This window comes from Amphiura filiformis, chromosome 1 (genome assembly GCF_039555335.1).
Source record: "Amphiura filiformis chromosome 1, Afil_fr2py, whole genome shotgun sequence".
Taxonomy (NCBI): Eukaryota; Metazoa; Echinodermata; class Ophiuroidea; order Amphilepidida; family Amphiuridae; genus Amphiura; species Amphiura filiformis.
The window spans coordinates 81,040,059-81,055,680 of record NC_092628.1 but is presented as its reverse complement, the minus strand read 5'-3'; the positions used below and the strand labels follow the sequence as shown (position 1 = coordinate 81,055,680).

Here is a 15,622-nt window from a genome sequence, read left to right as displayed (position 1 = left end):
TGGATGAACATTGAAAGAGGACTGTTAATGATGACAAATTTGGGAAAGTTTTCAGTGACTATTTTTGATGAACACTGAAAAGGCAACTGTCAGTGTCTGTGATGACAAATTTGTAAAGTTTTCAGTGACTTATTTTTGATGAACATTGAAAAGAGGACTGTTATTGAAATCAATGAAGAAAAAGAGTGAAAAGAATATTTATAGAAAAACAATGAGTATGCTGATTTCCTGGTTCAAGCAAATGTTGGCCAAATGAAACTTTATCCTAGCCAAATATTATTGTGATTTTGATTAACCACTTCTTTTGTAAAACATAAGTTAGTTACAACTTAAGTCTTACGATTTCCTTGTTCGCATTTTATCTGACATTTATGGTGAATATTCATAGAATGATAAATGAAATAAAATCCCATGGATTAATCATCAATGTGGTATGATAAACTTGGAATAATTAGAAAATGTTCAACTTGTGTAATCTATTGAAAGTAGTTAGTAGACTGAATCGTTATACTTAAAAATATGAAAAGAGCATAGTAGACTGCATTGAAAGAATATGGTGAATATTCATAGAATGATAAATGAAATGAAATCCCATGGATTAATCATCAATGTGGTACCATAAACTTGGAATAATAGTTAGTAGTAGACTGAATCGTTTTACTTAAAATATGAAAAGAGTTAGACTGCATTGAAAGAATACATGCAAGATTGCATACGGCTGTTCCAGCTTAAATACATACACCCCTGCATTGAAAGAATGCATTGAAAGAATTCATATACGCAAGATTGCATATGGCTGTTCCAGCTGAAATATGTCACCCCCATGGAAGACATGGCCTTCAGTAATCTTCCACACAGGGAGGTGAATTGAAAATGTGTTTATCTGAATGGGTGGCTACATTTGAAATTTCCACAGGGGGTGTATATGGATCTCAACTGCAATAGCTCTATCAGGTGTGTATCCAGAGGTGTAAGATGGACTGTCCCTCGAAAAAATATTTTAAGGTAAAATTGGGATAGAAGAGAATAAATGAAAATTTCTCATAAAGCAGCCGTCTTTGAATGCTCTTCCGCCTTTAAATCTAATCCAGACCTAAATATTTAGTGACCAGGTTTTTTCAAAACACCAAGGCTGATTACTTGTCTGAAAATTGTGATAAACAACTCAAAATGTTCATCCTCTTACATTTTTATCTCACAGGTATGGCCCAAGGAGTTTAGGGATGACATTACCAACCTCAACACTGTAGATAAAAGCCATGTTGAGCAAATGCTACAACCAGTCACATACCCAGAGAATCATCCCGATTTACCCAAGCAACAGGCGATGAGGAAAGTAGCAACGCACCTTGCTGATATCGAAGATTTGAATGTCGACAGAATATTGAAAAAGTAAGTTGTACAAAGTAATTCTAAAATGGAAAACAAATGTCACCTGAGGACTTGGGGAAAGAAGAACCACACCAGCATATTTTAACATGAAGTTACAATGGAAACATAACATGCTTCGGCAGATATGCTGGAGGAAAACTTCCGGACTGTACCTACCTGTGCAGGGACTTGAACCCCAGACCTTAGGATGCTTTAATGACAGAGCTATACAGACTGTCAAGATAGCTTGTTCATACCAGTGACATAATTATGTTAAATTCTAAAAATAATGCTTAAAGAAGTTCTGTGAACTCATAACAAGACCAGATTTAAGAAATAAAGGGTAATGCATGATCCTTTACACGAAAATAATGTGTCAGAGGCAGTAAAACGTAAATAATGGGTGAGGCGAGCCGAACCCATTATTTAAACGTGTTTACTGCCGAGGACACATTATTTGCGTGTAAAGGATAATGCTGCACCCTTTATTTCTATTCTATTACCACAAAATAGTGTGATTTAAAGAGAAAATATCAAATTTTTTGCCCAAATATTTCAAGTTGTTTACCTCAAGGTGGAGCGATACGCGTAGCCAAAGCGTATGCACATTCCAATAACACAACCTAACATTCCATTCTCCCCTATAAGCAGGTATGCACATACAATAACACACCCCTGACATTCCATTTTCCCCTATGTAAGCAGGAGTGCTGTGCGCTCTGCTGTGCGCTGTGAAAGAACATAAAGTTCGTTGCCCTTGACACTTTATCGCTAATTTATGGTCTGTCACGTGACGCGTTTCAACAAATCACAGTGCGCGATATTGAATAATGGGTCGTGGGGGTAATAGAATAATAAATCAAGGCTGTAGAAACAGCTATTTTAACTGTTTCAACCCCTGGAAAGGACAGGGGTCAAATTTTAGACAGGCAGTAGGCAGTTTTGGTGAAAATGATGGGCAAAGACCATAGCAAAGACCATAGACCCTGTTTTGGATCACAAACTTGGAAAAACAAACGCAATCCAAAGTCTTAACACATTTCAGATTGCGTGCTAAATTGAAAAAACATTCCAATAAACGATATCAGATATCAAATAATTAAGCTTGATAGGTTTCCTATCAGGATGTCCGCAGCTGAACCGGGTGTTATATCTCTTCCTTTTCACAATGTACCTTCATATTCTACCATTGTGTTCCACCTTACATTTATTTGTCTTCCCTGTACTATATGTCAATGTCCCGAAACTATTACACCAGAAGTTTCTTTAAGGGTTGGGGTATGAACGTTTGGACAGTATTTATTTTGGGACATTGGAGCACATCAGACATATCGAATTGCATTCTGAATACGAAGAATGTCATTCTGATATCAAATAATTTTGATTTTTGAAATTAGCAATTTAATACACATTTTATGGCAAATCATTAAAATTGATATTTTTGATATTTAACAGTACTTGAAGTAAACTTTATAAATCTGATGATTTATACTTAAAGTGTATGTAAGGCGGGATGAAAACCCGACGATCAATTGAAAATTTTGACCTTTCGTATTGAAGATATGGATTTTTTTCCCAAAACACCAAAAAAAATTAGGTCTTTTTGGAAAAAAAATCCATATCTTCAATAAGAAAGGTCAAAATTTTCAATTGACCGTCGGCTTTTCCTCCCTGCTACAACCACTTTAAGAATATATCATTAGATTTATATAATTTACTTTCGAGGACTGTTATATATCAAAAATTTGAAAAATATCAAATTTTTATAATTTGTCATAAAATTTGTATTATATTGTGATTTTCAAAAATGAAAATTATTTGATATCAGAAAGACCTGCTTCAGATTCAGAATGCAATTCGATAGGTCCGAGGTGCTCTCATGTCCCACAAAAAATACTGTCGAAACACAATAAATGCTCATTTTAGATCCCTTAACACACATTTTGTTTTAAAGGTAGTATGTTTTTCCGGGATGTTTCTTAGTGTTAAGAAACTTCAAAGATCTTCAACATAATTAGCAAATTTGTAGCAGGTTTATATATTAGTAAAAGACTTCATATCATTCTGTTTTTGTTTATTTATCTTTCTTTTGCTGCTATTTCTTCTTTCTTTCTTTCGTTTTCTTCCTTGTGTTTTTCTATCTTTCTTTCCCTACCTTTTTTTTCCTTTTTTCTTTCTGTCTTTCTTGTTTATATCATTTCTGAAGTTATTAAAACTGAGAGAATCTGTTTCTTTGTTAGAAAATCTTCAAAATGTGGGAACTTGTAACCAGTTATAAATACGGATATCCGATATTTTAATATTGTTAAGCATAATGATACCAATTAAATATTTAAATAAACTGAAGTATGAAACAATAAAGGAAAACTGACTTACCCACTCAACTACCAGTCTTCCTTCCTGGATATCCGGGATCCCTGTGTATGAATTTAAAAAAGAATGGCAAGTTATCAACTTTCAAAAGAAATTTAAATTTTAAGATTTTTTTTCAAATAAATTTTACTGGGATTATCACTGGTGAAGTGATATAACTGGAATGTTTTCAGGTTTTAAACAGAAATGTTTTGATGGATGTACGCTCAGTGGAACTTGGTCAGTGCAAGTTGCTAGGAGTAGCGATTATGTATTCCGGCCACTCAACCATGACAATGCTCCCACAGGGACGGGACCTGGATATGTTTAAAATAGCACATAGTGTTCATTCAATTGAGTTTCTTCCTGGTGGTTGTGTATTTGGTGATGTAATTGACAGCACAGCAAAAAAGATAACAACCTTTAAAATGTTAAAATTTTCTAGACTCTGAAATATTAATAACTTTTTGTATTCTCTTTCAACAGAACTCCGCTATATGTAAATTTTGAAGAGAGAACCAACAAAGTTGGTATCACACAACCATCATGCGTAGGGTGCTCAAACTGCTGCAGCGGATGCAATGTTGGTGCAAAGAACACTCTTGATATGAACTACCTACCAGACGCAAAAGCACACGGGGCTCATATATTCACAAGGGTAAGTTTGTTTTCCCTGTTTGTTTGTATGTATGTTAGTTTAGTCCCCTATAGCCAACATGTAAAGAATATAGTGCTTACTCAGTGGTATAGCAAGGAATTTTGTCAGAAGGGAACAAGGGGGCAAAATGTGATGAAAATTGTCAAAAATCAGAAAAAAACACAAAAAAGATCTAAAAATCTTAAATATCAGGGCAGCCAGCTGTCCCCAGTGGGGGGGGAAGGCTTCTCACATGGGGGAGCTGCTCCCTTCCCCCTGGCTATGCCACTGTGTTCACTCAAAACTTTCAAATTCAATATTGACAAGGGGACAAACCAAAAGATCGCTGATGTCCTATTAACTACACTAGTTTCATTAGGTGGGGAGGAAGGGAAGGAGTTCAATATGATGATTACGATTACCTATCCCCTATGTTCAGTTGACCCACACAAGATTGGAAGGGAGGGTTTCAGCTGGAAAATGACAACTAGTTGCTTTTATAGGGCTCCATTGATCTTTTGGTTTGGTCCCTAAAATGCATGATGCTAAAAATAGATGTTCATACCTGATGTTACGTCACATAATGCTCTCAGAAAATTCATTGAAGTTGGATTAGTGAATATTGCACAGAGCTCATATCTTATACCTGAAACAAAGAAAATGCAGGCATGGATGAACTGAGTACGATCATTACAGGCTGCAAACATGTTTTTGATTTGATGTAACAAGCATTGATACGTATAAATAATCAAATATCTTTAGTTCGTAAATTTTGAAAAATCTAGAAGTGATTACTTACCTAGGACTTATGCCCTGTAGTAGTTCAACTCGATCTATACTTATTCTTATTTTTGTGTTCCGTTTCAGGTGGAAGTCCGAGCCATAGAAAAAGACGAGGCATCTGGAGAATGGTGTATACACTACATTCATCATCTACCTGGTGGTGACAGGTTTAAACTCAAAGAACAATTAGTCCGTGCCAAAGTAGTTATTCTCGGTGCTGGGGCGCTCGGTTCAACCAATATCTTATTGCAATCAAAACAACGAGGACTTGATTTATCTGATAACCTAGGCAAGCATTTCAGCACGAACGGTGATTCGCTCGGTTTCAGTTTTAATGGAGAGGATTCCACAAGACCTGTCGGACGTAATCCAAAACACGTAGTAGCAGACGGTAAGCCTCCCGGACCGTGCATTACGACTGTTATTGATATGAGAGGCAGACCTGGAAGAGACTTAAAAGAAAGTTACGTTATCGAAGATGGCACGCCTCCTCGTTGCACGAAACTGCCGCTCAAGTTGACTTTGAAAACGGAAGGTAATTGGTCGAGTGAGGACGTGTCTCCTTTGGAAAATAAGAAGCAACTCGTAAGACAATTTAAAGGCACAGACTTCAAGCATTCCATGTCATTCCTTGCCATGAGTAACGATAGCGGGCAAGGAGAATTGAAACTTGGCGACAGCGGAAGAGTGTGGGTAGACTATCAAGGCGTCGGCAGCGGACGTAACTTTGAGGAGATCCACGGTGGTATGCGCAAAGCGACAGAAGCTTTGAAAGGAGACTACATTCCTAACCCATTATGGGGTGGTATGCTTGCCAAGTTGAGAAACACTAAAGGAGTGATTACGGTGCATCCTCTCGGAGGTTGCGGGATGGGCGAGACGGGAGCGCAAGGAGTCGTTAATCACATGGGAGAGGTGTTCAATGGGAATACAGGCGAGATCCATGAAGGGTTGTTTGTCGTGGATGGTGCTATTATGCCAAGGAGTCTAGGGGTGAATCCGTCTTTGAGTATAGCTATGATTGCAGAAAGAAACATGAGATTACTGGCAGAGAAGTATGGATGGAATATCGATTACGAATCTTGGAAAGTTTTAGGTAAGTTAAAGTTCTGTCCCACGTAATAATGCTAATTACTTTGCCAATAGAGGAGGCGATATTGTCAGTGGCAGGGTGGGGTGGGGCATGGGGAACAGTGAAGGTGGGGGGTGTCAAAATTCAGCAACTTTTGGACAAAATTGCCACAAAAAAAAGGTATAATACTGGGGTTTTACTGTGGGCATCTCCGGTGAGGCAGAGTACTGATTGAGTGCCATTTTCCTAGATCTTCGACACAGGGAGTGTGAATTTCAAGTGGGGTTACCTGAATGGGTAACTCCATTTGAAATCTACACCCCCTGTGTGGGAGATTAAGGTCATGTCTTTCATAAGGGGTGTGTGGATTTCAAATTCAATAGCCCAATTTGACATTTAATATATGATTCAAATATAAAAGGTTGATGGGAATTCAAAGGACATAGTCTGCATTCTGCAATGTTAGATAACTTGCTGAACATTGATATTGTTCCAATTCCAAGTGATTGATTTGGCTCTATCATTTTATATCTGTACATTCATAATATGCATGTAATGAATGTATGAGGTCATCAGTTGTTAGAAATTGCAGGATTTGAGAACATTTGGTGAAAATTGCAGGATGGGGCTAATGAAATTTATAAAATAGTTACGTGTACAGGAACGTCAATGTATGTGTTAAGGGACTGACTGTGACATACGATCATTTTCCTTGGAAATTCATCAATTATCAAACCAAAATGAAATCTGTAATGTATCATGTATAGCTTTGGCATGTAATATAATGTAGCACGATCACAGGAAATGAGTCTGTGAAAATTTTTCAAAAATGCCAAGTTTTTAATACAAAACACATGAAAATTTGAACCTCTGGTTACCAAGGTAATTCGTCAAGTGGATATAATGACGTATGTTGCAATAATCATAAAAACCACAGAGTGACATTTAACAATCTATTACACATGTTATGATTTTACATCATTATAATATGTACGTAACTTTCAAATGTCTACTTTTCATAGACACATGAATTGCTGAACATAAATGGCAGCTAAGACTATGCCAAAATATTTCACCTACATTTTCCCAATGATCACTAAGAATCCATCTGATTTTTCACATCCGCCCGTATGTGATACCAGTTGCTGAAAACAATAAAAAACAGAATTTGAGCACTTTTTTGCCACTAAATCAAAATCAATATCAGCAACAGTTTGACGTATCCCCATCAAAAACATTTTTTAATCCACATATTCTTTGACTCTTCTCTTCCTTACACAGAAACCAACAACAAACCACTCCCTCCCGGTATCCGCTTCACGGAGAGAATGGTCGGCAAACTCTCTGTGGATAACACCATGCACCATGCCGAGTTCACCGTCACCATAGAGAGCCAGGATGTCCGTAGTATGATCAAAGACAAGCAGCATTCAGCTAGCATCTACGGGATGGTAGAATGCGCAGGATTATCAGCCGAGCCACTGACTGTATCCAGAGGATACTTTGAACTCTTCTCGAAAAGTAGCGATGACGATCATAGGCAGATGATTTATAAGATGTTGCTATCCAGTCATGAAGGCAATCAGTACTATTTCATTGGAAAGAAAGTCGTTCATAACGATTCTGCGTTAGAGATTGGACTCGGTGACACCACCACGTTGTTCGTAACGGTGTACCACGGTGATAACGAGCATGGTGATGTCAAAGCAACGGGTAAGCTTATCATCAAGTTAGGTGACTTTATGAAGCAACTCAGAACTCTTGAAATCTTCAACTGCACTGGTATTATCGAGAAGTTTAAACTCAAGACGCGATTTATCGCTTGGTTCGCTGGTGTCATGTGGAAGGTGTACGGCGGTGTATCTACTAATAGGGTCGACGACATTGATGGTGCTGCTGGACGAGAAAAGCGCCCTCTACGGTTGCCTGAACCAGATATGCATCTGCTCACCACGGAAGATGGGAAGCAGTTAAGGTTGAGGAGATACCATGGTGGTCCGAATGGCCCTATTGTTCTGATGCACGGAATGGGAGTATCCTCAGATGGATACCTCATGGATACTATAGATACGAACTTGACGGAATACCTGGTAGAGAAAGAATTTGACGTCTGGTTATTCGACAACCGTAACTCCATCTATGATGAAAGCAATGCAATGTCGCAATCTGATCTCGACGAAGGTGCAAAGTACGACATCCCTCTTGCAATAGATACCATCCTACAAGTGACGGACAAAAAGGATGTACAAGTGTTTGCTCATTGTGCAAGTTCCGTGATGTTCTTTGCATCACTGTTAGCTGGCTATCTTGATAAAGATAAGATCAGATGCATTGTGGCATCGCAGGCCACTTTCCGCACTGTGCCCAGTGCAACGATCTAGATGAAATCACCCCTGAAGCTTCCTCAGATACTCCACAAGCTGGGAGTAGAAGGCTTATCTGCCTACACAGATGAAATGGCAAAACTCAGAGGAAAAGCGCTCAACCAGTTTGTCGAAAACTTTGCTGACGCGGCTTTGAAAGTGGAAGAGCAGTGCGATAACAGCGTATGTCATCGCGTCACCTTCATGTACGGTCAGTTGTACAATCACAGTAATCTAAACAATCAAACGCATGATACCCTCCACGAGCAATTCGGATACGGAAACGCGTCCATTTTCAGACATCTCAGCTACTGTTTCAGCCATGAGCACATAGTTAGCAGGAGCGGTAAGAAGATCTACTTGCCAGACTTCAATAAGTCGAAGCCGACCGAATCGGAAAGATACGTGGCGCAGCTTCGAATGCTTGACATCCCCATCTTCTTCCTCAGCGGTGCAAAGAACAAAAGCTTCGATCCCGAATCGACTAGACGTGCTCTAGACAGATGCACTGCTATCAACCCAGCTCAACACTACGAGAGAGCGGTCATTCCCGCTTACGGTCACTTCGACTGCCTGATTGGCCAGAATGCAGCAGTTGATGTATGGCCTCGATTCATAGAATTCTTACAGGTTTACGCTGACCAAGGTTCTTGTGCTGTGCCGATCACCCCAGTGACTAATCTTGCACGACGATTTGCAGTGCGTATCAACAGCGCCACATAGTGGTAACTATGTGACCACAATAGGTGATATTCGAATTTGATCATTGTCTTTTACCCATGATAGATTGTGTGTGCAAAATCTTATCTGCTTAGACACTATGAATCATGGGATATCTGCAAATGGTTATTTCCTATCACCAAGTGCAATGTGTGTGATGCAGTCCATTTGAAGCCACTTAGCTCAAATAGACATATGGTATCCCACAATGCACTATTGAACTGAAATTAATCACATAACTGTGAAACCTGGCTGCTGTTGTTCAATATCCCACAACTTGCAATGACTTGTGGGATTGTGTTGTATTCACTGATGATCACTGTGCAAGAGTATTCACTGGGAACAACTGAAATAGGAACAATTAAAAGTTAGGTGAAGCTGCAGACTCTCTTGCTTGTATGACATGTTTTTGAATTAACATTGAGGATTGTTTAATTCTTATAAAGCGTATTTATTGGTCATTTTATAACTTTATTGGTCATTTTATAACACCTTGCTTGTTCTCATGTATCAATATATGTCAATTCAATCTTTATTTTTGATAATTATTTTTGGTATTTGCTGGGTTTGTTATGAAAACAACTGAAAGTTGGATATTTCACTCCCTATTTTGCCCTGAATGGATTTCACAAAATGGTAGCCTCTCTCATCTTTGCATTTAAGTCGCTTATATTTGCAACTTGTAACTTGCTTGCAAGATGGCTGCCATGGCAGAGTGGCCATGTTGGATTTGCAGTTGAAGGTGAATTTAAAAACTGTTTATGAGGAATACATTTGAAAAAGCATATCCAAGATAGCCGCCATTGTCGTGGGAATTTTCTGTTGCGCGCCGTTAGAGAAGTGTTCAAGCTGCACTGCGAGTGCTAGTCTGAATGCAGTTTCCGATACCTGTTCGTAATTATCAATTTTGTTTAAAATTGTTAATGCATCAGACAAGTAAACAGCGCCCCCATAGTTGATATTCTGTTGTTTTCCTTTTCACTTGCTACAGTTAGTAGTTTTGTCTTAATTGTATGGTTATATTAACCATGTGCATTATATTGTATTGTTATGTTTCCGTTTTCACCTTGTTTTGTCAATTTCATTTTCACCCATTTATATGTTTAGCCCAGTGTGAACAGGTCCTTGGGGACTCAAATTTGGTCCATGCCTCTGAAAATCGGAAATTGGACCCATATTTATACCAAATGTTCCAGAAAATTTTGGACAAATTTAACACACCCTAGCAGAAATTCTATACAGCAAGAAGTGTATCAAAAGTGTATCAAAGTGTATTAAAACTGTATCAAACAGCAATTTAATACAGTTTTGATATACAAAGGGTGTATTGAAAATGTATCAACTGAAAATATAAGGTATCAAAACTGTATCAAATACCACCTAACTGTATCAAAAATGTATCAAAAGTGTATCAAATTTGAACTTAGTTAATTTTGGCCATGCTTGTGGTGTATCAAAAGTGTATCAAATTGAACTTTGCAGTTTTTCAGTGTATGTAAAGTGTATCAAAGTGAACTTTTGGTGCTAGATGTATATCAAAAGTGTATCAAATTGGACTTAGTCAAATTCTGGCTGCATACAGTGTATCAAAAGTGTATTAAATTGGACTTTGCCTGTTTTTTAGTGTATGTAAAGTGTATCAAATTGAACTTAGTTAATTTTTGGTGTCTAGAGGTATATCAAAAGTGTATCAAATTGGACTTAGTCAAATTCTGGCTGCATACAGTGTATCAAAAGTGTATTAAATTGGACTTTGCCTGTTTTTAGTGTATCAAAAGCGTATTAAATTGGACTTAGTTTATTTTGGGTGGCTAGAGGTATATCAAAAGTGTATCAAATTGGGCTTTCATAAACTGACCTTTTGTAGTGTATCAAAACTGTATCAATAACTGATCACATGTCTAGATAATGACTCATCATTTTCAAATTTGCCCATGTGGCATGTATGCAGTTAACACCAGGATTTGCATTTGGAAATGTACTGTATTTTAGAGCAAATTATGGTGTTTTATTTATCATGATGACGATACAAACATGCTGTAATCAGGGACTATGTAATCAGGGACTATGATTAAAGAGGAAATATCTGACTTTGTTCTGATAAGGTAAGCTTACTATATATTATATATAGGGCCTCAATGTATATGTATTAGGCATGAATATAGCACATGCCTGTATAGTAGATGTTATTGGTAGCCTTTTTGTCTCTTTATTGAGGGTAACAACTTCAGTGACAAGCACTGCATTCCAAGCAGGCCTTCTGATGTATGTATGTTCCATTTTGGTTGGGTTTTGCTTCTTTTTTGCAAGACTTTCTCACACATTTATCCTATTGCGTTGTAATTTTGAACGTTGATAGGGGAAAGTGCATTGAGCTGCTCCGTGATGGGGGAAAGTGCTAGAGGTCAGCATTAGCAGTAGAGGGCAGTGTTGAATTTGAGCTTGATTAGACTAATTTCAAAATTTGACCTTTGACCCCTTCACTTTGGGGTCATTAATGTTTGCAAATATGTTTAGATCATGTACGGATAATTCTTGTTGAATTTGAGCTTGATTGGACCAATTTTGAAATTTGAAAAACTGTATCAAAAGTGTATAAAAAACTATCAAAAGTGTATCAAAACTGTATCAAAAGTGTATCAAAAAAACTCAAAAGTGTATAAAAAACTGTATCAAAAGTGTATCAAAAAACTATATCAAAGGTGTATCAAATGGCATGTATCAAAAATAGGGCGGTCCAGCTGGCCAGCATTAGAATTGGAACGCTGATTTGATACAGTGACATATTTGATACACTTTTGATATAATTATGTATAAAATGTGTATAAAATGAAAGGATAAGAATTTCAATGCTAATTTGATACAGTTTAAATTGGCACGCTGATTTCATACAGTGACATATTTGATACACTTTTGATATAATTATGTATGAAATGTGTATGAAATGAAAGGATCAAAATTTCAACGCTAATTTGATACAGTTTAAATTGGAACGCTGATTTGATACAGTAACATATTCGATACACTTTTGATATAAATTATGTATGAAATGTGTATGAAATGAAAGGATACAAATTTCAACGCTAAGTTGATACAGTTTAAATTGGAACCCTGATTTGATACAGTTACATATTTCATACACTTTTGATATAATTGAAATGTATGAAATGAAAGGATAAAATTTGAACGCTAATTTGATACAGTTTAAATTGGAACGCTGATTTGATACAGTTACATATTTCATACACTTTTGATATAATTATGTATGAAATGTGTATGAAATGAAAGGATAAAAATTTCAACGCTAATTTGATACAGTTTAAATTGGAACCCTGATTTGATACAGTTACATATTTCATACACTTTTGATATAAATTATATATGAAATGTGTATGAAATGAAAGGATAAAAATTTGAACGCTAATTTGATAGTTTAAATTGGAACCCTGATTTGATACAGTAACATATTCGATACACTTTTGATATAAATGATGTATGAAATGTGTATGAAATGAAAGGATAAAAATTTGAACATAAATCTGATACAGTTTAAATTGGAACCCTGATTTGATACAGTAACATATTCGATACACTTTTGATATAAATTATGTATGAAATGTGTATGAAATGAAAGGATAAAAATTTGAATGTTAATTTGATAGTTTAAATTGGAACGCTGATTTGATACAGTTACATATTTCATACACTTTTGATATAATTATGTATGAAATATGTATGAAATGAAAGGATAAAAATTTGAACGCAAATTTGATACAGTTTAAATTGGAACCCTCATTTGATACAGTAACATATTCGATACACTTTTGATATAAATTATGTATGAAATGTGTATGAAAGGATAAAAATTTGAACGCAAATTTGATACAGTTTAAATTGGAACCCTCATTTGATACAGTAACATATTCGATACACTTTTTGATATAAATTATGTATGAAATGTGTATGAAATGAAAGGATAAAAATTTGAACACAAATTTGATACAGTTTAAATTGGAACCCTCATTTTATACAGTAACATATGCAATACACTTTTGATATAAATTATGTATGAAATGTGTATGAAATGAAAGGATAAAAATTTCAACGAAAATTTGATACAGTTTAAATTGGAACCCTCATTTGATACAGTAACATATTCGATACACTTTTGATATAAATTATGTATGAAATGTGTATGAAATGAAAGGATAAAAATTTGAACCCTAATTTGATACAGTTTAAATTGGAACCCTCATTTGATACAGTAACATATTCGATACACTTTTGATATAAATGATGTATGAAATGTGTATGAAATGAAAGGATAAAAATTTGAACGCTAATTTGATACAGTTTAAATTGGAACCCTGATTTGATACAGTAACATATTCAATACACTTTTGATATAAATTATGAATGAAATGTGTATGAAATGAAAGGATAAAAATTTCAACGAAAATTTGATACAGTTTAAATTGGAACCCTCATTTGATACAGTAACATATTCGATACACTTTTGATATAAATTATGTATGAAATGTGTATGAAATGAAAGGATAAAAATTTCAATGCTAATTTGATACAGTTTAAATTGGAACCTCATTTGATACAGTAACATATTCGATACACTTTTGATATAAATGATGTATGAAATGTGTATGAAATGAAAGGATAAAAATTTGAACGCTAATTTGATACAGTTTATATTGGAAACCTGATTTTATACAGTAACATATTCAATACACTTTTGATATAAATTATGAATGAAATGTGTATGAAATGAAAGGATAAAAATTTCAATGCTAATTTGATACAGTTTAAATTGGAACCCTCATTTGATACAGTAACATATTCGATACACTTTTGATATAAATTATGTATGAAATGTGTATGAAATGAAAGGATAAAAATTTCAACGAAAATTTGATACAGTTTAAATTGGAACCCTCATTTGATACAGTAACATATTCGATACACTTTTGATATAAATTATGTATGAAATATGTATGAAATGAAAGGATAAAAATTTCAATGCTAATTTGATACAGTTTAAATTGGAACCCTCATTTGATACAGTAACATATTCGATACACTTTTGATATAAATGATGTATGAAATGTGTATGAAATGAAAGGATAAAAATTTGAACGCTAATTTGATACAGTTTAAATTGGAACCCTGATTTGATACAGTAACATATTCAATACACTTTTGATATAAATTATGAATGAAATGTGTATGAAATGAAAGGATAAAAATTTCAATGCTAATTTGATACAGTTTAAATTGGAACCCTCATTTGATACAGTAACATATTCGATACACTTTTGATATAAATTATGTATGAAATGTGTATGAAATGAAAGGATAAAATTTGAACGCATAAATTTGATACAGTTTAAATTGGAACCCTCATTTGATACAGTAACATATTCAATACACTTTTGATATAAATTATGTATGAAATGTGTATGAAATGAAAGGATAAAAATTTCAACGAAAATTTGATACAGTTTAAATTGGAACCCTCATTTGATACAGTAACATATTCGATACACTTTTGATATAAATTATGTATGAAATGTGTATGAAATGAAAGGATAACAATTTCAATGCTAATTTGAAACAGTTTAAATTGGAACCCTCATTTGATACAGTAACATATTCGATACACTTTTGATATAAATGATGTATGAAATGTGTATGAAATGAAAGGATAAAAATTTGAACGCTAATTTGATACAGTTTAAATTGGAACCCTCATTTGATACAGTAACATATTCGATACACTTTTGATATAAATTATGTATGAAATGTGTATGAAATGAAAGGATAAAAATTTCAACGAAAATTTGATACAGTTTAAATTGGAACCCTCATTTGATACAGTAACATATTCGATACACTTTTGATATAAATGATGTATGAAATGTGTATGAAATGAAAGGATAAAAATTTCAATGCTAATTTGATACAGTTTAAATTGGAACCCTCATTTGATACAGTAACATATTCGATACACTTTTGATATAAATGATGTATGAAATGTGTATGAAATGAAAGGATAAAAATTTGAACGCTAATTTGATACAGTTTAAATTGGAACCCTGATTAGATACAGTAACATATTCAATACACTTTTGATATAAATTATGAATGAAATGTGTATGAAATGAAAGGATAAAAATTTCAATGCTAATTTGATACAGTTTAAATTGGAACCCTGATTTGATACAGTAACATATTCGATACACTTTTGATATAAATTATGTATGAAATGTGTATGAAATGAAAGGATAAAAATTTCAATGCTAATTTGATACA

General features: G+C 34.9%; 1 protein-coding gene across 2 annotated transcripts in view; it reads left to right on the top strand.

Moving 5' to 3' along the window:
• Positions 1 to 10,495, top strand: part of LOC140154443 (cholesterol oxidase-like) — a 53,475-nt gene extending 42,980 nt beyond the window's left edge. For both annotated transcript variants that reach the window (XM_072177011.1, XM_072177020.1), the window contains 4 exons: positions 1,202 to 1,392; positions 4,210 to 4,381; positions 5,228 to 6,239; positions 7,497 to 10,495. In XM_072177011.1, the coding sequence (XP_072033112.1) occupies positions 1,202 to 1,392; positions 4,210 to 4,381; positions 5,228 to 6,239; positions 7,497 to 8,596 (2,475 nt within the window). In that variant the 3' untranslated portion in view covers positions 8,597 to 10,495. The remainder of the gene's footprint in view (positions 1 to 1,201; positions 1,393 to 4,209; positions 4,382 to 5,227; positions 6,240 to 7,496) is intronic.
• Positions 10,496 to 15,622: the final 5,127 nt, after the last annotated feature.